The sequence below is a fragment of the Molothrus aeneus genome, chromosome 10, assembly GCF_037042795.1.
Source record: "Molothrus aeneus isolate 106 chromosome 10, BPBGC_Maene_1.0, whole genome shotgun sequence".
Taxonomy (NCBI): domain Eukaryota; kingdom Metazoa; phylum Chordata; class Aves; order Passeriformes; family Icteridae; genus Molothrus; species Molothrus aeneus.
Window position 1 is genome coordinate 21,264,781 of NC_089655.1, and position 13,189 is coordinate 21,277,969.

The 13,189-nt window shown below is 48.0% G+C and overlaps 1 protein-coding gene across 2 annotated transcripts in view; it reads left to right on the top strand.

Annotated features, from left to right (window-relative positions):
* Positions 1-13,189, top strand: part of PLD1 (phospholipase D1) — a 62,837-nt gene that overhangs the window by 44,251 nt on the left and 5,397 nt on the right. For both annotated transcript variants that reach the window (XM_066556347.1, XM_066556348.1), the window contains 7 exons: positions 3,223-3,333; positions 4,002-4,090; positions 7,425-7,538; positions 9,003-9,052; positions 9,965-10,099; positions 12,289-12,442; positions 13,060-13,174. In XM_066556347.1, coding sequence (XP_066412444.1) covers positions 3,223-3,333; positions 4,002-4,090; positions 7,425-7,538; positions 9,003-9,052; positions 9,965-10,099; positions 12,289-12,442; positions 13,060-13,174 — 768 coding nt within the window. The remainder of the gene's footprint in view (positions 1-3,222; positions 3,334-4,001; positions 4,091-7,424; positions 7,539-9,002; positions 9,053-9,964; positions 10,100-12,288; positions 12,443-13,059; positions 13,175-13,189) is intronic.

The following is a 13,189-nucleotide window of genomic DNA, read 5'->3' on the forward strand; positions in this document are numbered from 1 at the left end:
TTTATAGGCAGCAGTTACTGCCCCAAGGTAAAATCCAGCATCCCAGGACTGTTCTTGGCTGTGGGGTGATTGAGGAAAGCCTGGCTGTTGGATTTCTTGTTTCTGACCTTGTTTGCAAATCTGTCTTCAACTGTGGGCAGATCAGAGGAAGGGAAAACACAAAGGATCCTTGGGGATTGCAATGTTGCTGCAAGCCCAAACCATTGACCTGTCAGCAACAGATTCCAGCCTCGTTGTACCATCTGGTTTTGCTCTCCTCTGTGAGAGGAGAGGAGTAGGAAAGCATCTCTGGGAGGACAGAGCACTGACAAGGGCTTTCCCTTGGGCAGGGAAGATGAATGCAGTGTGTGTGGGAAACACTGTGGAGGTACAGGCTGGGAAGGAGGAAAAGGAGTCAGGCATGCTCTCCCAATCCTCTTTCATTTGAGCTTGCAATAAGCAACATGATTTTTGCAAGAGCACATTGATTTTTGCAAGAGTCAAATAGAGATCTGCCAAAGGCACTGCCAGATTTTTTTTCCACTATTCCATCTCCCAGTTTCCACTCCAGAGTTTGCAGTTATCTGCCAAAGCCAGCATTGCAAAAAATGTGATGTGGTGAGGCAACATCCCATTCCTGATGGAAATGCAATGAAAGTTTAATGCTCTGGCAGCCCTCACCTCTTTGAAGTCTGTGTGAGAACCCTGCTCTGCTCAGGGTTTATGCACCAGCCCTCAGCAAACATCACATTTATTACCCTTGTATCAGTTAGAGAAGTTAAAGAGATGACAAGCTATTGAGAGGCTCAAGGGAGGGGAAGGGAGAGGCTGGAACATGGAGACTCCAGCTCCTCCAGCTCTGCATGGGAGGGGCTCTGCTGGGCAGCATGTGGCCTTTTGTCCTCATGAAATAGGTTGGGTTTGAACCAGCTGCCTTTAAATACCCTGACAGGAAAGAGAGGTGTCCAGAAGTGTGAGCTGAAACATCAGTGATATGGGAAGGGCTGTGTAGCAAATTTCCAGGTGTGGATATGTGTGAGTGCCACAGCTTTGTCTCCATGGGATGTTGCCTTGGTGGCATTGTCCTGTCCCTGTGGCTGCAGACCTGTTACAACCAACTTCATTTTGAGAAGGTCCAAGATGAAACACCTTTTACTCATTCTGTCTCATTCAACATTTTCTGACACCTCTTCTTCCCTTTGCAGGGGGATTTGAGGTTGTAGCTGATGGGAGCTTTTTGGGTGATGCTGTGCCAGCTTTTTGGAATTAGCCATGACACATTGCTCTGGGGTGAGGCAGAGGGATGGTGGCACTGTAATAGGGGCAGCCCAGGGTGTGGAGTGAGCTGAGGTGCCAGTTATGTGGAGGGGTGAGGAGGAATGTAGGGAAGGGCAGGTGGATGATGCACTGGGAAGTCATGGTGCTGCAAAGGAATGGTCCTGAGTGATGGTTCTGTTGTATTAACTAGCAAAAAACAAAACAAAACAAACAACAAATCAAAACAAAAAAAACCCCCAGATTTTGTGCACTAAAAAGCTACAGTCTGCCACTTTCTGAAGTGCAGTTCCAGATTGCTGTGCTGCTGAGAGTGGAAGTGCTGTGAGCTCCAGTCCAGGCTGCATATGGAATAATTAGCGTGCTTTCAACCCTGAAAAACTGTTTTTTTCTGTTCTTATTAATGGCAGTAACAGCTTATTAATGCCAGTGGTGGAATTTTGTTCAAGATCTCGATCTGCTGTGGTGCTCAGTGTTGCTTCAGCAGTGCTCAGCTTGGGATGAGTGGGAGCTCTCAGCCTTGGCTTTGTAAACCAAATGAGTGATTAAACACCTTTGGGACTGATCAGCATGGCCTTGCAGAGGTTTGTGCAGGCAAAGTGCAGCTGTTTGGCACTGCTAAAGGCTGTGACAGCCCTTGTATTCAGGCTCAACTCAATCCAACATTTGTGACCCCAACACTCATCTAGGGACACTGCAGAGTGCACCCTCCTGTTGGCCCAGAGCGCAGCCAAATATGAGAGTTGCAGGACCTGTTTTCTACTGGGAAAAGCAGATGTGGGAGAAAGCTCCTGTCCAGGTGAAGGAATTAGCTCAGGAGCCATCTGCTGTTTAACAGCCATGGCCCCAAGCGCCAGCACCAGAGATCCTCTGGAGATGAGAGGATTGGTTTGGTGGATTCCCAAGAGATCAGGATTTTGCTGGAACTGACACACACATTTCACAGATCCCCAGCCCCTGGGTCTTGTGCTGTGTGGGACTGGCCCCGAGTTCCAGTATAATGGTTATATTGAGATATTTTAAGGCTATTGTTTCACTGTTTTTGTCTTGACAATGTTTAAAGAGAGAGGCTAATGATGAGTAACTATTCTCCCAAGCACGTACTCTGCCAACACTTAATTAAAAACTACATTTCCATCTAGGAAAGCGTCACTTGGGGTGTAGTGTGGCTGCCTCTTGACTCAAAGGGCAGGAGCAGGAGGTGCCACAGCATCTCTGGCTGGGGGGGACGAGATGCTGACTGCTGTGGGGCTTGCTCAGCCTGGCCCAGAGCACAAACAAAGGTTATTTCTCATGTTGGTTGGGCTCTCTGGCACAAAAACTGCAGGGTGGAGGGGCAGGACATGCCCTGGCCATCCTGCAGGAATCTACTTTCAAAGTGGATTTCCAGTAAAAACTAAGAAATAAATGTGGGCAGCTGAACAAAAAAATTAAAAGTTGTATCATCACAAATGGGATGGCTTGTGCAAGAATTTGGCAGAAGAAACAATTGACCTCAAGTGCTGAGGACAAAGGCATGGCCTGCGTTATCAGACTGACTGTATGATTCTGTACAACCTCCTTGGGGGAAAAACACCCTGCCCCAGCTGGAGGCCAGCTTTAGAGTGCTGGGCAGATCACTGCTGGGGATGTGCATCCCTAAAGCTTGGAAATTTAGGTTGTTTTAAAAGCACTTTATGTTAAGACCTTAAGCAAGAGCAAGCATCTGGAGCTGCTCAGGTGGGAGAGGGCCCTAGTACAGCAATGGCACAGGGCTCTTATGTTTTTAATCAAAACATTGCTAAGCATTAATGATGTTTCTGCCTGCTCTCTCTCACAATTACAAATGCACTATAAATATTGCACTTACCACCTCATTTAGTGACAGCCTGGCTGTGCCAGGGAAGAGCCTTGGCCCTGGGATAATCCAGGTGCCATGGTGCTGTCCTGGAGGGACAGAGCTGAAGGTGTCTCTCTCCTGCTTTCCAGGTGATCCGCTCTGCTGCTGACTGGTCTGCTGGCATTAAATACCACGAGGAGTCCATCCACAAGGCCTACATCAGCGTGATAGAGAACAGCAAGCACTACATCTACATAGAGGTCAGTGCCAGGAGGGCAGGCAGGAGGGTCCTGATGCTCTGGCATGGCTTGCAGCCATCAGGAGGGTGATTACTTCTTGAGGTTTGGTCCTCAGTTTTTATGCATTTAGACAGATCCATAACCTTCAGTGGTCTTCAGGCCAGACTGATGGCTGTGTATCCTGACAGCCATCTGACCACGAGGTGGGAAAAAGTAGACCTCTCCTTTATAAGGCTCTTTGGAAAATTGCCAGCAGCTTTCATGGCCTGTGCAATAGTCTCCCTGTCCCCTCTGTGGCTTTGCAGTGTCCCTTGTGCATGCCCAAACCTCCCACTCACAGGGCAGCTCTTCATCCACACAGCCTTCATCTGCAGCAATCTCTTGTGTCAGAGTGACACTCAGTGCTGGCTGAATGGAGATGCTTTTTCTCCTCTTTTTTTTTTTCCTTAGGCTCTTGTTAGGTTGCTCTTTACATGAACTTTCTAAGGAGTGTGATTAATAAGGACTAATTCATTCCCTAAGCAAGCACAGACACACATATCATTTAATCATAATTTCAAAAAGCCTACAATCCAACGGCACACAAACTCAGCTATCTTTAGTTGCTCTTGGTCTGAAATAAAGCATGCAAATACTTTGGGTTGGTTGCTGGCAGTGTCTGACCGTAGCTTCTCTTGCTTTTCCTGCAGAACCAGTTTTTTATTAGCTGTGCTGATGACAAAGTTGTCTGGAACAAGATCGGTGATGCGATTGCTCAGAGGATTCTTAAAGCTCACAGGTAACCTGTTCTCAATGAGGCAGTGGAACTCTTCAGGTGCATTTCCATGGTGTGGTGCAAAAAAATAACCCCTCAGTGGCCACAGCTGGACAGTAGCTGTGCCAACACAGAACTGATGGGTTGAGCATCTGCATTTGCAGCAGTGAGACTCCTGAGTGGTTTCTTTGCATACAGAAAGTGATTTTCTGGACTTACCCCAATGTAAATGTATTTTTAACTACAGAACTTGTTTAAAGACAAGTCCTTTGTGTTCTGGTTCAGTGACACCTTTGCTCCATTGCCAGTTTGCCTTGAGCTGGGTGGTCAGGCAGTTTCATGGGTGGGAAGTGTGAACTGGGATTTGTGGTTTATTTAAATCATCTATAGAGGAGCTGCTTCAAACTGGGGAAGCAAACACATTTTGAGGATTTGACTGCAGGGTTCTGCTATTGTTTGAACAACTTTTTCTGGTACATGCTGGAGGGTGTTCACCACCTCCAGTCTTTGCAAGGGGACCATTGTTTGTTCCTGGATGGATTGAATCCAACCATGCTTTAGACACTCCTTCAGCACACCTTACCCTGTGCTAACATTAATGCCACAGGTAGTGCCTTGTCTTCACTTTGATCCTGGGCAGCCTTGCTTAGGGTTGCTCCCCTGGAGTCTCTTTGAGACATACATTTCATAGTATAAAACTGTACCCTGCTCCTGCTGGGCTGAAATACTGGAAACTTTCTAAACTTTTCCCTTTCATCTCTCATGGGCTTTTTTGCCACACGTGGTGATGTTTTCTTGCATGGATTGTTTTTTCCACATTGTAGTTGTCCAGAACTCTGCAGGGCCTGCTTTTCCACAAGTTTTCTCTCCAAGGTTGCAGGAATTTTTTTCTTTTTTGCACTTGAGCTTGGAAATTCCCACTTGGATAAAGGCATCCAACCTGAGACAGCCACCAGAGTGCAGGACATGTCTGCAGGGCCCCAGGAGCTGCCCTGGGCCAGGCTATGTTCAGAGCACTGTGGAAAGAAGAGCACTATTGCAACAGGGAGAGCCTGGGTGTTATCTGCTGTGGTATTAACAATGGGGTGGAGTTGCCTGTGATCTGTGTGAGCTGTAGTGAGTAGCCCAAAAAACTGAAATTAGCTAAGGATGAAAAGGTGGGATGGATTTTCTCACCTGAAAAAATGTGCAGCTTTGAGGCTCAGAGGCAGCTGGACAGAGCATCTTAGGGCACCTTCCAGTGCCTAAAGGGGCTAGAGGAGAGCTGGAGAGGGACTTTGGAAAAGGGCATGGGTGACAGGACAAGGGAAATGGCTTTGAAGGCCAATTAGAAGATTAGATTGAGTATTGGGAAAAAATTCTTCCCTGTGAAGGTAGTGAGGGCCTGGCAGAGATTGCCCAGAGAAGCTGTGGCTGCCCCATCCCTGGAAGTACCCAAGGCCAGGTTGGACAGGGCTTGGAGCAGCCTGGGACAATGGAAGGTGTCCCTGCCATGACTTTGGAGCTGGAGGAGCTGCAAGGTCCCTTCCACCCAAACCATTCTGGGATCCTGTGATCTCTGTGCTGATTGATGTCTCCCTGGAGAGCCTCTCTGGGCTGCCTTTCCTGCCTTTGGGAACTGACCACCACAGGTCCTTTGCATCAGTGGCCTGCTGTTAGCAATGCTACTGAGGCAGCAGCCAGTTCTCCAGGGAATCTGTTAAGGTTTCCCCATTTTATAAAGTTTATGTAATTTGTCATTCTGTCCAGATACTAAAAGTCTATCACAAAAGGGAGTCACACAGGTTCTTAGTGACCCATTTCCAGATATGATGCTCACTTCTGCATTACTCCAGTTGTATACCAGTACTGTGCTGGCTTAATGTTAGCAATTCCTAACTGAATATAAGGTTCAAATTCTACATTACCTAAGATTAAAAGTAAATTGAGACCTAAATTGTTTGTATCATAATGCTAATTTTCCAAACTGCCCCAGGAGAATAGCATTTAATTATAAATTAAGGTCTGTAGTGAGCTTGTATACTTCTCACTCTTCTAGACTAAATATTTTCTACTGATGTTATTAATAATGTTATTTTCTTGGTTTCCTCTTTCTTTCATGGGTGGCTCTCTAAGCAGTTTAGTAAACACTGTCCTTATACAAACAAGCTGCTTTTTGGGGAATGCTTTTGTTGGTAGACCTTTCTCATGATACAAACAGACTTGGTTTCACAGTCTCTTGTGTTTGGGTAAGGCCTCATTAACTATTTCTGAGCTCTGCTGGTGAGCCAGAGCCACTCTGCAGTGCCCAGCACAGCTGGAAGGAAGCTCTGGTTCAAATGAGGCACACAGGTCCTCATTGTCTCCCTCCCAGCTCAGATGGGACCCCAGTGCCTCACAATTCCCACACCCCTAAATTCACAGGCATGGCTTGCCCGAGGAAGGAGTGCTGCTAGCAAAAACTGCAGACTGGCTCTTCCTCAAAGTGCTGCTGAAATGGTTTTGTGCTGATTAAACTGTGTTTGCCATCTAGTGGCAGCATCCTTCCATGGAACATCATCCTCTTCCTTCTCCTGCAGGGCACAGAGCAGGGAATGCCCAGCGCCCAGGGGCACCTGGAAAGTGCTCTCAGAGCAGATGCACCTGGCATTTGTCAGCAGAGGAAACCCAAAGGGAGCTTTGAGAAAAGCCCCAAGTAGTCCCATAATTGTAACTTTTGTTCTGAGTGGGGTCAGGATTAGGGTATGGATTAGTTTGGAGAACTCTGGAAGTGAGATTTTTGGGTGCTGTGATGTATCAAGAATATATTTGCCTTCCCCCAGTGATCAATGTTCTGCTTGTGCCCTGAACTTTTCCCACCTTTTGTGGAAACCTTTGTCCCATTTGCACACTCTCTCTATCTTGGGTTTCTGACTTCTGAAACCAGGAGGCAATGGGAATGTTGGGTTAGGTTTTGGGTTTCTGTAAGCTTTGCTGTGCTCTGCCAGGCAGCTGTCCCCACCAGTCTGCACCAGAATCAGTGTGACTGGCATATTGGGGTGCTCAAACAAACTTCTATAGTGGCAGACACAACCTGAAAAATCCTTAGCCTGCCCTTAAATTTCAGTAAAAATGTGTTTCTTTTCCTTTAGCTTCTTTTGTTGTTAGCTGAGAGTAAATTATTCCCTGTGCTCCTGAAGGAGCTCTCAGAGCAGCACTGATGGCAGGTGATGATTCCCTGAAACTGGAACTGCACTTCACACTTTGCTCGCTCAAAGTGGAGGGAGCCTTGGATGGGAACCAACTCAGTCATCTCAGGGGAAGTGAAAGCAAGGGTAGTTCAGGTGGTGTGAAGCTGTGCCTTGCCCAGGCTGACATTCCCACACTCTCTGTTCCCCAGGGAGAACAGGCGGTTCCGAGTGTACGTGGTGATCCCGCTGCTGCCCGGCTTCGAAGGGGACATCTCGACAGGAGGGGGGAATGCCCTGCAGGCCATCATGCACTTCAACTACAGGTACCTCACCAGGCTGTCAGAGCCCCCTGCACACCTCCACTGCTGCAGGGGGTCCCCAAGCCCCACCTGCCATCAGTGGGACCAGCACGGACAGAGCTTTGGGCAACCCGGTCTTGGGGAAGGTGTCCCTGCCCGTGGCAGGGGCATGGAGCTAGATGAGCTCTAAGGCTCAAGCAACCCAAGCCACTCTATGATTTGTTTTCTGTAGCCATGGTATTTTCTGAAAAATCCTTTCCTTAGGATTTTTCCTCCTGAGAAGCTGAGAGGCCTCAGGAACAAAATGTAAACAATGGTTATCTGCTGCTGTGGAATGCAGCAGGTGCATCTGGGATTGGCCTCATGCAGTTGTTTCTAATTAATGGCCAATCACAGTCAGCTGGCTCGGACTCTCTGACCGAGACACAAGCTTCTGTTATCATTCTTTCCTTTTCTATTCTTCTATTCTAGCTAATCTTCTGATTAAATTCTTTCTTCTATTCTTTTAGTATAGTTTTAATATAATATATATAATTAAATAATAATTTTCAGCCTTCTGAAACATAGAGTCAAATCCTCGTCTCTTCCCTCATCCTAAGACCCCTGCGAACACCATCACATTTTCCACTTTCCTGATTAATCAGACTTGCTGACCAAGATTTGTCTCCAAATCTGCCTTTTCAACCAATACTTGGCCTGGCTCTGCCTGTTGGCCCCATGCAGGCAATGGCATCTTCCCCAGTGTGATTCCCCTGCTCCAGGATGGATGTTTTGGGGGGGCACTTGCAGCCCAGCAGGTCTCATAGGAAGGACTGAGATGCAGCAGGGTGAGAAATGTAGAAGGCAAAATGGCCCAAGATGGTTTTACTGGAAAGCTGCTCTGTTAGAGTATGGCCAGGGCACAGTCAGTGTGCAGAGACTGCTGCAGCCCTCAGAGTGAAATCCCCCTTGTCTGCTGGCCTGAAGGGGTCCTGCTGCACCTCCAGGAGGATGAGGGGCAGGGGACACAAGCAGATGGAAAGTAGAATGTCCCCTTCACCCTTCTGCCTGAGCTTCCTCCTGCAAGGGCAACCAGAGGAGATTGCCCATGGGTTGGTTGGTTCTCAGTGGAATTCCAGCTGTGGCTTTTCCAGCCCAGCCATAATCACACAAACTCCCTGACCTGGTGTTCTGCATGTTTTCTTAACGTGATTTCACACCCAGGCCTGGCACGGGGGGTGGCAGCCCTGCTTGTCACACATTTACAATCATTGCCACGTGCTCTAGAAGGCAGAAGTGCTCCCCAGCTCCTCTGTAGTTTGGAATAAGCTCCTTTTGGAACATGAGCAGTCCTTGAAGTAGTACCAGTCATTTGGGAAAAGAAGCACCCTGTTTCTCCTGCTGTTTGAGAGGCAGCTGTGTTTGTGATTTACCCCACCCAGTTCTGCTCCAGCACAAGCTGCTGTCTGGAGCCACGGGGGTGCTGATGGCTGCCTACCTTCTTTCCAGGACCATGTGCCGAGGGGAAAACTCCATCCTGGGCCAGCTGAAGGCAGAGGGTAAGAACCTTATTCCTCTCCTCTGTGTTGTTTACTTTGGATGCTGCTGTTTGATGGATGCATCTGTAACACGTAATGCAGCACGTGCTGCGGGCTGAGAGCGACCTCCTCCTTGCCCCTTACCTCCTCCCATGGTGAGCTCTGCTGGGTCACACAGGCCATGGCCACTTGTCAGAATTCAGACCTGGCTGCAGCCCTGATCCAGAGGAGGGGAGCACCCCAGGGAGGAGCACAGCACAGTTGCAGCTGCTCAGGATTGTGTTATTTGGAAAACGTCCTGAGCGGGGTCACGCTTCTGGGAGCCGTGAGCGCTCAGCCTTCCCCGTGGATCCCACACAGGGTTTATTCCTGGCAGTTGTCAGATGTGGAGAGGAAGAACCTGCCTAAGCAGGAGGCTGTTTCCTTGCCATGAGGAATCCTGCTGGAATTTGCTCTGCTGGGAGTTGGAGCACTGTGAAAACCCACATATCACAAACACTGGGACCGTGCATAATGCTCCATTTGTTCTAGGTCCTGGTGTAAATCTGAACTGCACACAAGTGCATTAGGACACATTTGCCTTACTGACCATGGAAAAAAACACCTGCTTCCAGCCTCCTTTCTGCAGCATCTGCAGAAAAACAGTCTCATAGTCCACCTATTGTGCTGTGCCCAGGAGACTGGAGTAATTTCTCACTGAAGTGGGAGTCTCTGAGCAGGCAGCAGATCAGAGCAGCACAATGAGTTCACAAGCAAATTTTCAAGTCTATTTAAAAAAAAAAAAAACAAACTCTTTCTGTTATCTGTTAATTTATAAGTTTTAAAAGTCAAAAGTCAACTATTATTCAAAGGGGTCTTCATGTAAACAAGGTCTTTTTTTTTTTCTCTTCCACCTCTCTCATCCCATCAGTTTTCTTGTCTTTTAATTTTCAGTTGGAGATAAGTGGATAAACTACATATCCTTCTGTGGCCTTCGAACATATGCAGAGCTGGAAGGAAAACTGGTCACAGAGCTCATCTATGTGCACAGCAAACTGCTCATTGCTGATGACAACACAGTTATAATTGGTGAGCAGGGGCTCTCAGGAGAGGCTGGGGGCACTGGGTTATACCTGGATCAATCCCTTCCCATCCCCATGCACAGTGCAGGCTGTAGGGCCATGGACTTTGCTATGTTGTCATTTCTTTCCTGAGAAATACTTTGCTGTTTAAAAAAAAAAAAAACCAACCCCAAAATCCAAACTCATAAATTCATCAAGAGGGAAGAAAGGATTCAGAGGGCTGTCATTTCATTTGTTTTTCTAAAATCTTTTAAATCTGTGTGTAACCGTGAAGAGAATCCCAGTGCAGGGAATATTGTCCATCTGTCTTGTATCAAACTCTGCTCTAGCAGGAAGACTTGTGAGACTTGTCATCTGTTCCTGAAAGAACAGAATGCACTGTAAAATTTGGAAGGTTTGGACAACATGTGTCATGTATCAGCTCTATTCCCTAAGAATGGGACAATATGCTATAGGGAGTAATAGATATCATTTCATCCTCTTCTCTTACCGTATTTATTATGAGAACATGAAGCAAAGACAAGAGAGTTCAGGCTCAGAGCTCTACACTGCAGCAGAATTTCAGCCTGTTTCTTTAAAGAAGCCCTTTTTGAGCTGTTACATCAGCAATAAAAGCTTTGCCAATGAATACCTTAATACCAGATTTTACAAGACTCAAAATACTCCCTCCCTTCAAAGCAGGGGTCTCAGATGCCCTGTGGTGAGGTTTGCTCCTCTGTCACCTTCTCCAGTACACAGAGTGGCTCTGAGGTGGTTTGATATCACAGCAGGAGCTTTGTTGTTCCAGCTGGGATGGTCTGGGGGGCCTGAGGCCTCTTAGTCCTTATTTTCTGTACCTATAAGCTTGAGGGTAGATTTTTGTACAGCCTGTGCATCTCTGCTGCCTGGTGAGAGGATGGGAAGTCATCCCTTTTCCACATGAGAGAGAGTGCATGGAAATTCAGTGCTCATGGAGCTTCTGGGCTGGAGGAGAGGGTGAAAGGACAGAGGGGCACTTAGCTGGATTTTCCTCTGGAGGTGTTGGCTCCCCTGGAGTCAATCCAGTTCCTGGGAAGGCTCAATGGCTAACTGCAGCCTGGGGGTCTCTTACAGCTGTGTCTGGAGATTTTTTTTATCATTGTTTTGGTTGTTTCTGTGGGTTAATGACCTCATTATGCCTATCCTTCCCTGAATCTTGCTGTTCCCTTGGAGCCAACAGCTGCAAGCAAACAGTGTTCCCCCATGCCCTGCTTTCTGATATTTCTGTAGGACAGAGAAACCTGTTTGGGGGAACAAAGTCTCAGCTGGTCTTGAGCAGATCCCCCTGAATGGCACAGCAACCTGGTCTAGTGGAAAGTTTCCCTGACCATGGCAAGGAGGTTAAAAGGAGAGGAGCTTGAAAGTCTTTTCCAAGCCAAAGCATTCTGTGATTTACCCAGAGAGCTTATCCTGCCTCAGGTAGCTGGCTATGCAAACCAAATGCAGTTCAGACCTTTGAAAGCTGTGGCTCCTTCAGCAGAAGCATCTGGGAAGTTGCAGAAAGAACAAATTTTGAAAATGTTGGCCTGGGCTTGGCTGTGATTTAATTTTCTTCCATTGAAGCCTACAAAATTAGGTGGGTTTTTTTTCTCTTCCCCAGCTCCTCTCAGGGTCTGTGTTTCCATAAGGAAGCCCCCTGGCTGATGCCTGGGCTTACCTAGAAACAGAGGCCAGACAAAGTTAAAAAGATACAAGGGGATATATTTATTGAAGGGCCTTCAGGTACAGTAAAGGCAGACAAAGCCTCCCCAAGGGGCTACACCCAAAATGGACAATGGTCATGAGTTTCTCAGACAGAAACAAGTTTGGTCCATAGTATCTAATTATAGATTCAGGTAATGAACTCATATACTCCAATTTGCTCCCCACCCCGATTCACTTTTGTTTGTACTTTTTGGGACCTGAGGCAGATGGTGTCCTTGGTTCTCAGGCTTAGAAGGATCTGACCAAAATGTGAAGGGAGCTTACTAACCTCTCTATGGAGTTGAAAGTTACAGGATCTGAAAAACATAACAGCTAAAACCTTCATGCATCAGGTTGGGGATTTAGCTGTCGGAGCCGAGGGTGTTCCCCGCGGGGCCGAGGGTGCGGAGGTCCCCGGGGTGGCGGGTGGTGATGGAGGCTGTGCAGGAGCACCTGGAGCAGCAGTGAGACATTGCCTGTGCCTGCCCTGCCCAGGCTCTGCCAACATCAACGACCGCAGCATGCTGGGGAAGAGGGACAGTGAGATGGCCATCATCGTGCAGGACAGCGACACCGTGCCCTCGGTCATGGACGGCCAGGAGTACCGCGCCGGCCGCTTCGCCCAGTCCCTGCGCCTGCGCTGCTTCAGGTGGGGCTGGAGGGGACACACACGCGCTGAGCAGGGAGAGGGGACAGGGGAGGCCTTGCTCAGGCTTCACCTGCCCCCACGGCCTTTCAAACCAGTGGGCTAACACTGCCTGCCCAAGCTCTGCTCCGCCTGGACTTAGCCCAGGGTTTTGCTGCTGTTTCCTCACACTGCTTCTGTCCACAGCTTGCTGGCTTGATTTTAAAAATTATTTTTGCTCTGGGATTTCACTAGAAGCGCTTATAAACAAGTGGTATTTCCCCTCCAGATCCGTTTGCACACTCTCTCAATCTTGGGTGGCAGTGTCACTTTTTAAAGGAAGCTTCTTTGCTGTGAGCAGCCATCTGGCCCACAATACAGCCATTTTTAGTTTAAGGCCTTTTTTTTTTTTTTTTCCCCGCACCCTGTTTCCCATCTGGACAGTTACTGCACAGAAGAAAGGGAGAAAATCAAGCAGCTTTAGAGCTGAGAGATTATCACAGGGCATGGGAGTGGGAGGGTGCTGGGAGCACACAGGGTTTGGCAAGTCCCAAGGAAACTCCTTGTCTCCTGGCATTTATCAAGAGGGGAGTGCCCAGTGTTTCAGCCTGTGTGAGCATTCATCCCTTTTGTCTTCTCAGGGTTGTCCTTGGCGGCTCCGACCTCAATCCAGAACACCAGGATCCCGTCTGTGACAAATTCTTCAAGGAGGTGTGGATTGCCACAGCAGCTCGGAATGCCACCATCTTTGATAAAGTGAGGAGCACGGCA